General features: G+C 38.0%; 1 protein-coding gene across 1 annotated transcript in view; it reads right to left on the minus strand.

Annotated features, from left to right (window-relative positions):
• The window catches only part of Tenm1 (teneurin transmembrane protein 1), a 1,167,432-nt gene that overhangs the window by 173,243 nt on the left and 978,941 nt on the right, over positions 1-15,248 (minus strand). The window contains exon 16 of the mRNA XM_055612144.1: positions 9,538-9,754. Within this exon, the coding sequence (XP_055468119.1) occupies positions 9,538-9,754 (217 nt within the window). The remainder of the gene's footprint in view (positions 1-9,537; positions 9,755-15,248) is intronic.

Below are 15,248 nucleotides of genomic sequence, written 5' to 3' on the forward strand. Positions count from 1 at the left end.
TTTTCCATTGTATGGTTTTGGCATCTTTGTCAAAAATCAGGTGTCCGTAAGTGTGTGGGTTTATTTCTGGGTCTTCTGTTCGATTCCATTGATCCACCATTCTGATTCTATGCCAGTACCATGCAGTTTTTATAACTGTTGCTCTATAGTACAGCTTGAGATCAGGGATGGAGATACCTCCAGAAGATCTTTTATTGTAGAGGATTGTTTTAGCAATTCTCGGTTTCTTGTTATTCCATACGAAGTTGAGAATTTTTCTTTCCAGGTCTGTAAAGAATTGTGTTGGCAATTTGATGGGAATTGCATTAAATCTGTAGGTTGCTTTTGGTAAGATGGCCATTTTTACTATGTTAATCCTGCCAAGCCATGAGCATGGGAGATCTTTCCATCTTCTCATATCTTCCTCTAATTCTTTCTTCAGAGACTTGAAATTTTTTTCATACAAGTCTTTGACTTCCTTGGTTAGGGTTACACCAAGGTACTTTATGTCATTTGTGGCTATTGTGAATGGTGTTGTTTCTCTAATTTCTTTCTCAGCCCTTTTGTCTTTTGTATACAGGAGGGCTACTGATTTTTTTTGAGTTAATTTTGTATCCGGCCACTTTGCTGAAGGTGTTTATCAGCTGTAGGAGTTCCCTGGTAGAGTTTTGGGGGTCACTCATATATACTATCATATCATCTGCAAATAGTGATAATTTGACTTCTTCCTTTCCCATCTGTATCCCCTTGATCTCCTTCAACTCCTCCATTGAGTTTGATATTGGCTATGTGCTTGCTGTATATCGCCTTTACTATGTTCAGGTATGTGCCTTGTATCCCTGATCTCTTCAGGACTGTAAACATGAATGGATGTTGGATTTTGTCAAAGGCTTTTTCCGCATCTAAGGAGATGATCATATGGCTTTTCTCCTTCTGTTTGTTTATATGGTCGATGACATTGATGGATTTCTGTATATTGAACCAACCCTGCATGCCTGGGATGAAGCCTACTTGGTCGTAATGGATGTTATCTTTGATGTGTTCTTTTATTCGGTTTGCAAGTATTTTGTTGATTATTTTTGCATCGATGTTCATAAGGGAGATCTGGCCTGAAATTCTCCTTCTTTGTTGGGTGTTTGTAAGGTTTAGGTACCAAGGTGAGTGTGGTTTCATAGAATGAGTGTGGTAATGTTCCTTCTGTTTCTATATTGTGAAAAAGTTTGAAGAGCATTTCTGTTAGCTCTTCTTTGAACCTCTGGTAGAATTCTGAGCTGAAACTGGCCCTTTTCTTTTTCTTTCTTTTTTTTTTTTTTCATGGGAGACTTTTGATGACAGCTTCTATTTCCTTAAGGGATATAGGAATATTTAATTGATTTACCTGGTCTTGATTCAGCTTTGGCAAGTGGAATCTATCAAAAAAAATGTCCATGTCATTTAGATTTTCAAATTTTGTTGCATATAGGCTTTTGAAGTAAGACCTAATGGTTGTTTGAATTTCTTCAGTGTCTGTCATTATGTCCACTGTTTTATTTCTGATTTTGTTGATTTTAGTTAGTTTGGCTAAGGGTTTGTCTGTCTTGTTGATTTTCTCAAAAACCAGTTCTTGGTTTCATTGATTCTTTGAATTGTTTTATTTGTTTCTAATTGATTGATTTCATCCCTGAGTTTGATTATTTCCGGCCATCTACTCCTCTTTGGTGTGTCTGCTTCTTTATTTTTCTAGGGCTTTTAGGTGAGCCATCAAGTTGCTTAAATGAGATGTTTCAAATTTGTTCTTGAAGGCACTTAGTTCTATGTACTTTCCTCTTAGCACTACTTTCATTGTTTCCCATAAGTTTGGGTATGTTGTGCCTTCATTTTCATTGAAGTCTAAGAAGACTTTAATTTCTTTCTTTTTTTCTTCCCTGACCCAGCTGTCATTTAGTAGCAAGTTGTTCAGTTTCCATGCGTATGCAGGCTTTTTGGTATTTCTGTTGCTGAGGTCCAGCTTTAGTCCATGGTTATCAGATAGGATACAAGGGATTGTTTCAATCTTCTTGTATCTGTTGAGGCTTGCTTTGTCACTAACTATATGGTATATTTTGGAGAAGGTTCCATGAGGCACTAAGAAGATGATAAAATCTTTTGTGTTTGGATGAAAGGTTCTGCAGATGTCTGTTAGGTCCTTTTGATTCATGACCTCTGTTAGAGTTATTGTTTCTTTGTTTAATTTCTGTTTTGTTGACCTGTCCTTTGTTAAGAGTGGGGTGTTGAAGTCTCCCACTATTAATGTGTGTGGATCTAGGTGTAGTTTAAGTTTTATTAATGTTCCTTTTACAAATGTGGTTGCCCTTGTATTTAGGGCATAGATGTTAAGGTTTGTGGTGTCTTCCTGATGAAATTTTCTTTGATGAGTATAAAGTGTCCTTCTCCATTTCTTTTGATTAATTTTGGTTTGTCTTTTTATGTTATCTTGGATTTCTTGGATGGTTTATGTCAGGAATTTTTTTGATTTATTATTTTCTTTGACAGATACATCGATTTCATCCATTGTATTCTCCACACCTGAGATTCTTTCTTCCATCTCTTGTAGTCTGTTGGTTATGCTTATCTCTATAGTTCCTGTTTCCTTTCCTCGGTTCTGCCTCTCCATGATTTCCTCCATTTGTGTTTTCTTTAATTCTTCCAATTCTATCTTCAGATCTTGAACCGTTTTGTTGATTTCCTTCACCTGTGTGACTGTATTTTCTTGCTTTTCCTTCAATTCCTTCACCTGTTTGTTTGAATATTCAGCTGTTTCTTTTATTTCTTTCAGTGATTTAATCATTTCCTCTCTAAAATTTACAAACTGTTTGGCTGCATCTTCCTGTATTTCTTTACGGATGGCCATAATCTGTTTTATTATATCTTCTTCTAATTCTTTATGCATTTTATTTGCTTCCTCCATTAACCTCTTCATAAACATAGATGTAAGGTCATCTTCTTGAATTTCACTTATGTTAGGGTGTCCAGGGCTACTTGCCCATGGGTAACTTGGTTCTGGGGATGCCATATTGCTTTGCCTTTTGTTGGTTGTATTTTTCAGCTGGCCTCTACCCATCTGGCTATCTCAAGTGTTGTCTGTTAATTTCTGCTGCCTTTTAGGTCCTGGGGTGAGTATCCCCTTGGCAGGGTTCTGAAGGAGATTTCCTCAGTTTTTTGGGTATCGTCAACTGAATGGTGATGCTTTTCAAGAATTTTCACGGTTCTCCTCAGGCATATGGACCTGTGTGATAACTGTGGTGTCCAGGAAGGCTCTCCTCTCATCAGGAGAAGTCCTGGAGATGGCTGCCCTGCTGCTGAGATTTTTGCTCTGAGTTTAGTGAGTTGCTGCTGCTGTTCTTACAGTGTATATTTTGGGTGCAGACCTCTTGAAGAATCAGGGAGTCCCTCAGTTTTGTCAGTTTAGCTAGGGATAACTGGTCACACCTTGGACCAGTATCTGAGGGCTGCTCTAATGGTTCTCAGGCTTTTGTAGGTCTGAGTTTGCATCTGTGTGCCCCAGTGCTCTAGCAGTAATTAATGGCAGGTGAGCACAGCACTCACGCCTGCAGTAGAAGGCTAGAGCCTAGAGCCTAGAGCTTGCATGAAACCAGAAAGTCTTCTGGAGCTGGGTGTCCTGAGAGTTGGACCTGATGATTCTTCTTCTGTGGGGTTTTCTCCCTGCAGGTTCACCCAGACTGTGCTTTGGGGACCACTGTTCTGTATGGGATAGTGAGTAAAACCTGCAGGCACAGGCACGTGTGGCTCCTCCTTGCTGGTGATTGGGCGCCTGAGCATCTGTTGAAACTGTAACTTTTCCGGAGAATTTTTTGGGTGTGTGTGTCGGCTCAGTGCTCTGAGGTCAGACTTACTGTTCCCCTCTCCTTGGGTCACCCGACAGAGAAACTCAGTCTCTGGAGTCCTGGGGGCCACTGTTCTATCTGGGGCAGTGAGTCAGGTGCACAGGTAGGACGCTGTGCTGGCTACTGTATCCCTGGCACCGGGCTGGTTGCTGGGTGCCCGCCAGACCCCAGGTCTTTTCCAGAGATTGTCTGGGTGACCTAAGGTCAGTCCCAGTCATTTCCTGCACCATTGGGTTATCTTTCGACTGGAAATCCCAGTCTTTCCTGTTTTGGGGCCCACAGTTCAGTCTGAGACAGTGATCAGAGCATGCCAGCGTGTGGCTCTGAGCTCCCGACCAAGTGCCTGGTGGAACCAGGTGAGTTGAATCTGATTGAATCCCCCATTGTGCGTTATCCTCTCACCTGGGGAACACAGGTTGCTGGTGTTTTAGGACCGAGAATTCTGTCTGATGGTCACTGTGCAGATCCTGCTGTGGTCAGAAAAAGTGTCCTCCCGGCTCCATCATCTTGGATCCCCCCAATAACATATTTTAATCCATTACTAGACGTTGTTGGCCAGATTGAAAATAGATATTCAAAACAGGGAGACAGTGAATATGACTTGGTTCTTGTTCTTGCAGAACTTGGTTAAAGAATGTAATAATTCAGAGATAACAATATAAATCTTAGTGTGAACCAAACTAAACCAAACCATTTTTTTAAAGGCAATGCAGCAATTCCATAAAAAGAACTAGAGGAAAACTATCATCTTGTTTTTAACTTCATTTTCCATTGTAGTTTATTTAGAGTACTATGTACTTAATGTTACACTAAATTTGGTCCTGGTCCTAGAACTTTCCAAGTAGGTGTAGACATTCCAAGAAGATTCTGCAATTGTCTCCAGCAACACTGCTGAGGATTTTAGATCTTTATTTTTAATGTTTTATAGATTTAGTGTGTGTGTGTGTGTGTGTGTGTGTGTGTGTGTGTGTGTGTGTATGAGTGATAGGTAGGTAGCACATTTGCCACAACAGGTGTATCAGAGGACAACATTTTGGGAGTTTGTTCTCTCCACCTTGTTTTGAGGCAGGGTCTCACTAGTGTCTACTGCTGTGTTGCGTACACAAGCTTCTGGCCACAGAAGTGCTAGAACTAGAGATTTAAGTAACTCCATCTGGATTTTTACATGGTGTCAGAGATAAAACACAGGTCATAAGGCTTACATAGCAAGTGCTTTAACTTGGTGAGCACTCTTCTGGGTCAAATTTTTAGATTTTTAAACGGTATTAGAAAATTTTCTAGATGAGAAATGTAATAGTTAAATACTTTCATCATAAAAGCAGACCTTTACTTACTTTGGTGGGACCTCAGTTTTCTGATATCATATTTTGTGGTACATAAGACACCATAAATAAGGGTAGCCCTTCCTATATGAGTTCATTATCTTAATATATGAGAAGTATATACTAGTTTAGCTATGAACTATACATAGGCACTCAGTAAACAAACTGTTAGAAATATTGTTTCTCTTTGTAATGTGACTTCTATTTTATTGTTATGTTTTCTCTATTTTTAATCTAAAATAAAATTTCAGAAATCAAGTAAAATGATGAGCAATTGGAGAGAGTAATCAGACTTAGCCACACAGTCTTAAAATCTTTTCAAGGAAAGCAACACAATGTCCATAGATCAGAGGTTAAAAACTCAAATGACAACAGGGAAACATGTTGTCATAGAAGTGGGAGGTGACTCAGATGTAAGGGAAACAGTAGTGAGCTAGACAGCCATTGTATGTCCTATCTAGAGGGATCACAGTCTTCCAGCTTCAGACCACCAATGCTACAACTGTGTGTCTGATAGTGCTCAGCTTTGTGAATTTTCTAGAAGCATTTTATATTCCAAATTTTATATTTGGTCTCTCATTTCATAAATGTCAGGCTATTTTATATCTGTGGCATGATTCTGAACAACATCTGATATAGAGACTTGACAAAGAGTGATGTGGGTAGCAAGTTTTCATAGTTACCAAATAGATAAATGAGTTTGGCAAGACCTACTGTCAGTGACTGCACTAACTCTGGTTGATGTTGTTTTTAAATGTACTTCTCCATTAGTGATGGTGAGTGAAATGTCTGGCTTTGCAAGTTACTACTGTCATTTAGTTTAATGTACTCTTGTTTTTACATATTTATAAAAACCTACATTATTAATAGTGATTAAATGCTTAGACACTGAAGATCAATAATGCTTCTGTTCAACTACTTACATTATTAAAAAGTAATAAGTAATATTTAAGAGCACCTATACTCTGTGGCTTACTTTGTAGTCATGTTTGGAATAGATTGAAGAGAAAAGAGATATTTGAGCTAAAAGGTCAGTTGTACTTATGGAGAAAAGGGTAATTGAGCTGGGTTTCCTAAAAACTTCTCTGTGGGCAGCTTGAGTCTTCAAAGACTGTCATAGGGCATAGAAGGTATATATCCCACATGCTTTTATTTGCTAGTTCTGCCAATTGAGTACAGGAAAAACTACTCTCCTTATGATGCACAAGGGTGAATAATCATTTTTGTGTGCCTTTGCAACACTTAGATAGATATATACTGCTGACTGTAGCTCTAAAGTATGATTGTGGCACAATGTTCGGTTGCTAGTCAGTTGTGTGGGTCATGTTTTGCCAGTGGGGAAGTGAGTCCATTAGCAATAATTCTTTTTACCTGTCTACCCAGATACCTCTCAGTTATGTGGCAGAAGAAAAAAAGTGATTTGGCTTACTATGGTATGTAAGTATATCAGATTTATCTGAGGGAAGTTAGTCTACAATAAGGTTGTAAAAGAGCTATGAGTTAATTTAGAGTCATGCATTCCAGTTTTCTAAGTGAGCCACCATAGCTCAGAGCAGTGATTTAAAAATAAAGCACTCAGTACTAGTATGACTAATTTCAAATACAGGTTTTGAGATTCATTATGACTTTTTTGAAGTCACTTAACACGTTAATTCCTTCATTTGAAAAACATTTTTTTTTTAGCTCTCTACCCCAGTTTTTAATTGGATTACTTGATTTGTTGCTTTTGAACTTCTTGAGTTCTTAATACTCTGGATATTACCCCTCTCTCAGATAAAGGGTTGGTGAAGATTCTTTCCCAGTCTGTAGGTGGTTGTTTTGTTCTGATGACAGTGCCCTTTGCTTTACAGAAGCTTTTCAGTTTCATGAGGTCCTATTTATTGAGTGTTGATCTTAGAGCCTGTACTTTTGGTGGAATATCTAATGGCAAAAAAAAAAAAAAAAAAAAAACAAAACACTTAAAGAAATGTTCAACATTCTTAGTCATCAGGGAAATGCAAATCAAAACGACCCTGAGATTTAAACTTACACCCATTAGAATGTCTAAGATCAAAAACTCAATCAACAACATATGCTGAGGAGGATGTGAAGAAAGGGGAATCCTCCTCCATTGCTCATGGGAATGTAAACTTGTACAACCACTTTGGAAACCAATCTGGCACTTTCTCAGACAACTAGGGATAGTGCTACCTCAAGATCCAGCTATACCACTCCTAGGCATATATCCAAAATATGCTCAATATACAACAAGGACATTTGCTCAAAAATGTTTGTATCACCCTTATTCATAATAGCCAGAATCTGAGAACAGCTCAGTTGTCCTTCAATGAAGGAATGAATGCAGAAATTGTGGTACATTTACATAATGGATAACTACTCAGCAAGTAAAAACAAGGAAATCATGAAATTTGTAGACAAATGTTGGGAACTAGAAAAGATCATCCTGAGTGAGGTATCCTAGAAACAGAAAGACACACGTGGTATATCCTCACTTATAAGCATATGTTAGACATATAGGATAAATATACTAAAATCAGTACACCTAAAGAAGCTAAGCAAGAAAGAGGACCATGGGTATGATGCTTAATTCTCATTCAGAAAAGCAAATGGGATGGACATTGGGAGAGGAAGAAAACAGGGAACAGGACAGGAGCCTACCACAGAGAGCCTCTGAAAGCCTCTACCCAATAGGGTATCAAAGCAGAGGCTGAGACTCATAGCCAAACTTTGGGCAGAGTGCAGGGAATCTTATGAAAGGAGGGGGAGGTAGAAAGACCTGGATGTTTAAGTTTGTTTTAACTTTTCTATGTTTATTGCTTCAGTGCCCTGCTCTGGGTCAAAATGACTTGTCTGCTGTCTCTAACAGGTCTTGACTTTTTCCTCTCATTAAGTGCAACATATTATACAGCATATCTCATGTTGTGAAGGTTATTATTTCTCTCAGTGTCCTGTCCCCCTTTTTTGGGCTGATTTCTCCCCTAGTATCAAAAAAGCTATAGAGTTGTTGTACCCTTTACCTTGAATAGGAAAATAGGGATAATGACTTCCTTCAATTCTTTTTGTTACTTTGTATTCCAGAAATAAATCTCCAATATCTAAATAATTATATTGGTTATACCCATCTGAAAAATAGACTCGAGTTTTTACTAAGCTGGGAAAAATTATGAAATGGGGATTACTGAATCTCTTGGTGGAAAGCAAATTTTGTCTAGAGTCCCTAGAAGAACAACTTTTTCTTGTGATATATTGGCATTGGTTTTAGGTTACACTGGAAGCTCAAAATGTCAGAATGACACAGTAATAAAATAAATAAAAAGGTCTTTTTTATATATACTCCCTTATATAGACCTATAAGATAGGATAAACATACTGAAATCTATACACCTTAAAAAATATAAACAAAAAAGAGAACTTAGGGTAAAATGATCAATCCTCAATTAGAAAGACAAATGGGACATTGGAAGTAGGACAAAACAAGTAATAGGACAGGAGCCTATGATAGAGGGCCTCTGAAAGACTGTACCTAGCAGTGTATCAAAGCAGATACTAAAACTCATAACCAAACCTTCGGCAGAGTGCAGGCAATCATAAGAAAGAAGGAGGAGTTAGTATGACCTGGAGAAGACAAGAGCTCCACAAGGACTAAATATATCTGGGCACAGGGGTCTTTTATGAGACTGTTTCTCCAACCAAGGACCATGTATGGACATAATATAGAATCTTGACTTGGTTGTAGCCCACGGTAGTTCAGTATCCAAGTGGGTATCCTAGTAAGGGGAACAGGGACTATTTCTCAGTGGCTGGCTCTGACCCCCCCGCCCCCGAGGGAGGAACAGCCCTGATAGGCCACAGAGAAGGACTTTGCAGCCAGTCCTGAAGATACCTGATAAACCAGGGTCAGATGAAAGGGGAGGAGGTCCTTTCATTGGGAAGGAATGAGGGAGCAGGATACAGCTGGGGTAAAAAGTTAATAAACTGTAACTAATATTTCAAAAATTTTAAAAAGATTATTAAAAAAAAGATATCAAATCACTTAACCCTTTGACCTGGAAAGACTGTTCAAGTTTTTTTTTTTCTTTTAAAAAATAATTCAGAAGATAAATAGTAAGTTTGCAGGTTATACTTCTATATTTTCATTAAATAAAATTTCCCTACATATATGGACATCTCCTACAACTTTATGATATACAATTTGACCAATTGGCTTTTAGAAACAAATTGGTAACAGTGTAGGCATTCAAGAGAAGTCATAAAAAGATAACAACACTGTTGGATGGAATGAGAAACCACTTGATCTTTTGAAGGCGATTTTCTTTTACTCTGAAGAAAAATCATGAGCACTTAGAGTAAGGACAAAATAAATTTCTATATACCTGCTGTCAAATGAGATCTCTTGAGGAATGACATGAGTACTGTCTTTGCCAATAAGAAATTTGATTCGATCATAGAAGAGTCTTGAAATGTGCTGAGAGAAGAGGGGCTGGCTCTGTTGAATGAGGTCAAGAGGGTCTGGTGAGCCCTGACAGAGTGGGCTTACATAACAGTTGCTCTGTTGACAACAATCTGGGTCCACACAGTCAGTTAAACCATCTGAAAAAAAAAAGTTAACAGTGATATTTATCTTCAAGAGAAAACATATGGTCAAACATATGCAAAATGGAAAAAGATAGTAAATGTAAAGTTAACTAATTGTATTTTCAGATTAGAGCCTGTTATATTTACACATTTCTCAAGAATTGTTACTCACTGAGTTTATAGGTGACCTCAGAGACATTTAAACTCTTTAGTTTACCTCTATGCTTGGAATTCTCTAGCATTTGTTAACTGGAGATTATAGTTTATATAGATACACTGTAGCTTTTGGTTAAAATATTATATATACAGTATATATAATGTATCATATATATAATGAGATATATAGATGTATTATTTCAAGATATATATATATATATATTATATCTATAATGACATATATATAATGAGATAGAAAGATATATATCTTTATAACTTCATTGAGAACATTGAATAATAATTGTAACTATATTTTTGTCCTTTTAAATGTTTTTACCCCTAGTCCATCTACTGTGAATATACAATTAACTAGTACTTGACAACCTGATTTCATTTTCACTTAAAAATCCTCTTAATATGGTTGTCTACAGAAAATTCTCAAAATAGAGGTTGAGATTTTCATGGTGAAAAAAGATATAGGACAGTGATTTTCAAATGTGCAGCCAATTAACTATGGAGCTTATTAAATACGCATACACCTGAATTCTACCCACTGAATCAGAATTTTCTTTCTTTCAAGATTTGACATGCTTAATAACAGATGGTTCTTTTATTTTATTTTAGGAATTTATACAAGCAATGAGAATCTCTGAATCTCATTCCTAAGCCTAATATCTATCATAGTAGAGTCACTTTCTTTCATTTTGGGGGCCCTCACCATTTGCACTGGGTTCCTCAATCCACTGTTGTGTTGCAATACACAAAATTAACCTGTAAACCCCACCTGCCCAAGAGCTAGGTAACTTCCTGAAATGCTGTGAGTTGTAGTTTTTGGAAAATAACAAAGCCTCATGGGAAAGTACAGTGGTGTATAGGTATGTCCTTCTACACTCTTGCAACAAGTGGCTTTGGGACATTCTCATTTGAGAAATTCTGGAAAATAGTCCTGACCAAAATCCATCTCTTGGTCAGTATTCAATATTTAAAAAGCTTGCTGAAAATTACCCCCAAATTGTGGAACTGTTTTTTTTTCTCTGGTCAATCTCAGGAATAACAGTATGAGGGAAAAAAAAGAGTCATATAAAAGTTTCACTCTTTGGAAATGAGTGAAGAAGGACACAAGACCTGTGGAAGGGAGGACCAACTATTTAGAATATAATAGGTAAAAAATGCTTTGCTAGTTGCTTGTGAAAGTGATGAAAGCAAACAAGTCCCTTCTCCCCTAAGGGATTGAGATTTAGTAGGATAAAATAGGTGTTTAAACAGCTGACTCTTAATGTGAAATGTGAGAAGAGCTGTAAGAGAGTTCTATGCAAAGAAAAAAAGAAGTGGCTGGAGTGATTAACTGAGCATATGGACACTTCACTCCATATCCAATAAGCAAAAAAATTAAAGTCTTTCCAAGGTGCTTAAAGCAGGCAAGTGGCTCTAATTCAGTTGTAACAGGAGTAAATATAAAAATGCTAATTTTAGCTTTCAGTGGGATTAGTTGCTCCTTAAGACTGATGATAAAAGTTACAGGCACTAGTTTCTGGCAGCAATTTTACTTGCTCCCCTTCTCTCACTTAGTTGCTCCAGTAGAGCTACAGAATGTACCACAGCTGGGGGCCATGAAAGTGAACAACACTGATAGAGTAGGCAGTTGGAAAAGTAGCCTTGGGGCACCTAAGAAGACTTTTTCCCCCTATGTGATCTTTTCAAATTCCCTACACCATAGTCAGTACTTTGATTTAAAATGGAGTTTGTTTTTTTTCTTGCTTTTCCTATTTCATTGATCTTTGCCCATACTTTGTTGTTGTTGTTGTTGTTTCTCCATGAACACATTTCTTTTTCTTTATGACTAACTCTTACATGTGGCTTTGTTTCAAAATAGGTCCTCTTCTTTCATCATTTAGCAAAATAAATTAGCAGATATTCTCTGCATTTTAGATGACATTACCACATCTTCTGATAAGATGTTCTTGGCCTTTTATTAGTACATTATGTCTTTGTTCTTTTGCTAAATAAGTATATGAATGTATAAAAATGGTGGCAAAAATCAGATGAACTAAAAGAGTTTTTCTAGTGCTAGCTATTGGTGCTCCATAGCCAAAACAATGAAAAAAAAGTGAGTGTCAAATGCAAACTCGTATTTATCTTACATTTTTCTTGAATGGCGATATATGTATTTTTTTTTTTACTATTGGCACAATGTACACAGAAGCACCTAATGTCACTCTTCACAAACATTTAAAAATGCTCAGAGGAAGCACATAGGCTGCTCAATATCCAAGTGAGTTCCCTAGTAATGGGAAACAGAGGCTCTCTCTGATATGAACTCAGTGGCTGGCTCTTAAATCACCTGTCTCTGTGGGGGATGGAGAGTGTTGTGCAACCTTGCCAGGCCACAGAGGAAGATGATGCAGCCAGCCCTGAGAAGACCTGATAGGATAGGGTTAGATAGAACAGGAGGAGGACCATCTATCAGGGGACTAGGGAAAGGGCATAGAAGAAGTAGGAGGAGGGTGGGTGGGACTGGGAGGATACAAAGGAGGGGACCACAACCGGGATACAAACTGTATAAATTGTGATAAATAAATCAAAAAAGAGGAAAATTTAAAAATGCACTAATAATAGTTTTGGCCATTGACAGTTCTCATACTATAACCTATGATTCCAACTTATTATGGAAAATAAATTGATTTTAAATAAATATTAATGTCATAGTAATCTTCAAAATTGGATTCTGAAACTAGATATTGAACTAATTCAAAATTGGAAATCGTGCTCTGCCAACCAACCTTCCTAAAAGCACTTCAAGTGTGATAAACTGTATCCCAATACCCTAGGCTCCATTTCCCACCCTACAACTCTGCCTGCTCTCCCAGAATCATGTTGGTACCAGGCACTCTAGTTAAGCCTTTCTCAGCCCAAGCTCCTACCAGCCAACTGGCCTGAAAGCCCACCTAGCAGTAGTAAACTGGACTCCATACCTTGTGCTCCATTGCCTGCCCTACAACTCTGCCTACACTCTTGGAGGCAGGGACAAACATTCACCAGGAACAAACAGGTAAGAATCCCTACCAAGCCCTTGCCTGCCATAATTCCCTAAAACACACACATCAAACGTAAACTGGCCCCCACCGCCTCGACTTTATTTTCTAGCCCACAATCTGGCTTGCTTTCCTGGAGGCCTGCCAGTACAAGGTATCCCAGTTCATGCTGATCCTAGGGACCCCAGAGGAAAGGGTAGCACTCAAAACCATAGAGTCCATGTAGGCCAAACAAGTAAATAACAACAAACAAAAACAGGGGAGACACCCTATTAGACCTGAAGACTAGCTAGTCACTGGAACTCCAGGCCATTCAGGTCAGCAGACAGAGAGGAAACAGAAACCAAGGGAAAAATATCGAACAAAAATAAACTCATAAATCAGCATCTACAACTATAATAACTGCAAAATCCAGATCCTAAAGGCCAGTGTAAAAGCACAATCAACCACAGCCAGGGTAATATGGTACCCCTAATGCCCAGCTATCCTACTACAACAATCCATGGATATTGTAACACAGCTGAGGCACAGGAAAATGACTTTAAATCCAATGTTATAAAGATGATAGAGGTCTTTAAAGAGGAAATGAATAAATCCCTTAAAGAAATACAGAAAAACACAATGAAACAGGTGAAGGAAATGAAAAAAAAAAAACTGTTCAAGACCTGAAAATGTAAATAGAAGCAATAAAAAGCACAAACTGAGGGAATCCTGGAGGTGGAAAACCTAAGTAAGAGAAAAGGAACTAAAAATACAAGCATCACCAACAAAATAAAAGAGATGGAAGAGAGACTTTCAGGAGTAGAAGAAATTGATATATCGGTCAAAGAAAATGTTAAATCTAGAACGCTCCTGACAGAAAAGAACCAGGAAATCTGGGTTACTATGAAAAGACCAAACCTAAAAATAATAGGCGTATTAGAAAGAGAAGATTTTCAGCTCAAAGTTCCAGAAAATATTTTCAGCAAAATCATAGAAGGAAATTTCCCTGACCTAAAGAAAGAGATGCATATAAACATACAAGAAGCTTATAGAACACCAAATAGATTAGACCAGAAAAGAAAATCATCCTGCCACTAATCAAAACACTAAATGTACAGAGAAAAGTAAGAGTATTAAAAGCTGTAAAATAAAAATGCCATGTAACATGTAAAGGCAGACCTATCAGAATTACACCCGACTTTTCAACCAAGTGCTATCTCAAAACCCAGCTATACCACTCCTAGGCATATATCCAAAATATGCTCAAGTATACAACAAGGACATTTGTTCATCATGTTCATCGCAGCATTATTCATAATACCCAGAATCCGGAAACAACCCAGATATCCCTCAATTGAGGAATGGATACAAAAATTGTGGTACATTTATACAATGGAATACTACTCAGCAATTAAAAACAGGAAAACCATGAAATTTGCAGGCAAATTGATGGAACTAGAAAAGATTATCCTGAGTGAGGTAACCCAGAAGCAGAAAGACACGCCTGGTATATACTCACTCGTAAGTGGATATTAGTCATATAATATAGGCTAAACATACTAAAATCTATAGTCCTAAAGAACCTAATAAAGAAGGAGGACCCTAGGGATGATGCTTAATTCTTATTCAGAAGGGAAAACAAGATAGACACCAGAAGTTGTAGAAGAGAGAGACTAGGACAGGAACCAACCAAAGATCACCCATCAGGTGACTGAAGCAGATGCAGACTGAAGCAGATGTCACATTTTCGACAGTGCATAGAAGGTCTTATTGAAGAAGGGGAAAATAGAAGGTCCTGGAGAGGACAGGAGCCCAACAAGAAGACCAACAAGGCCAAAAACGCTGGGCCCAGGGGAACTACAGAGACTGATGCATCAACCAAAACCATGCACAGAGAGGACATTGACTCCCTTCCCAGACATAGCCCCTAGACAGCTCAATCTCCATGTGGTAATCCCTAGTAAGAGGAGAAGAGACAGTCTCTGACATAAATGCAACAGAGGCTCTAAAAGCAAGAGTGGCCTGAGCAGATGTCTTGCAGTCGCTAAGAGACCACAGATGCCAGTCCAGACTTCTTTACCCAGCAAAATATTTAATGACTATAGAGGGAGACAAAAAATTCCATGACAAAAGTCAATTTTTGCAATGTCTATCCATAAATCCAGCACTACAGAAGATGCTAGAAAGAGGTTAACAACACAGAAGAAAACAAAGAAAATAACTGACACTAGTAAAACCCAAAGAAGGAAAACACACACACACACACACACACACACACACACACACACACACAGAGAGAGAGAGAGAGAGAGAGAGAGAGAGAGAGAGAGAGAGAGAGA

Source organism: Psammomys obesus, unplaced genomic scaffold (genome assembly GCF_907164565.1).
Source record: "Psammomys obesus unplaced genomic scaffold, mPsaObe1.curated_primary_1811, whole genome shotgun sequence".
Classification (NCBI taxonomy): domain Eukaryota; kingdom Metazoa; phylum Chordata; class Mammalia; order Rodentia; family Muridae; genus Psammomys; species Psammomys obesus.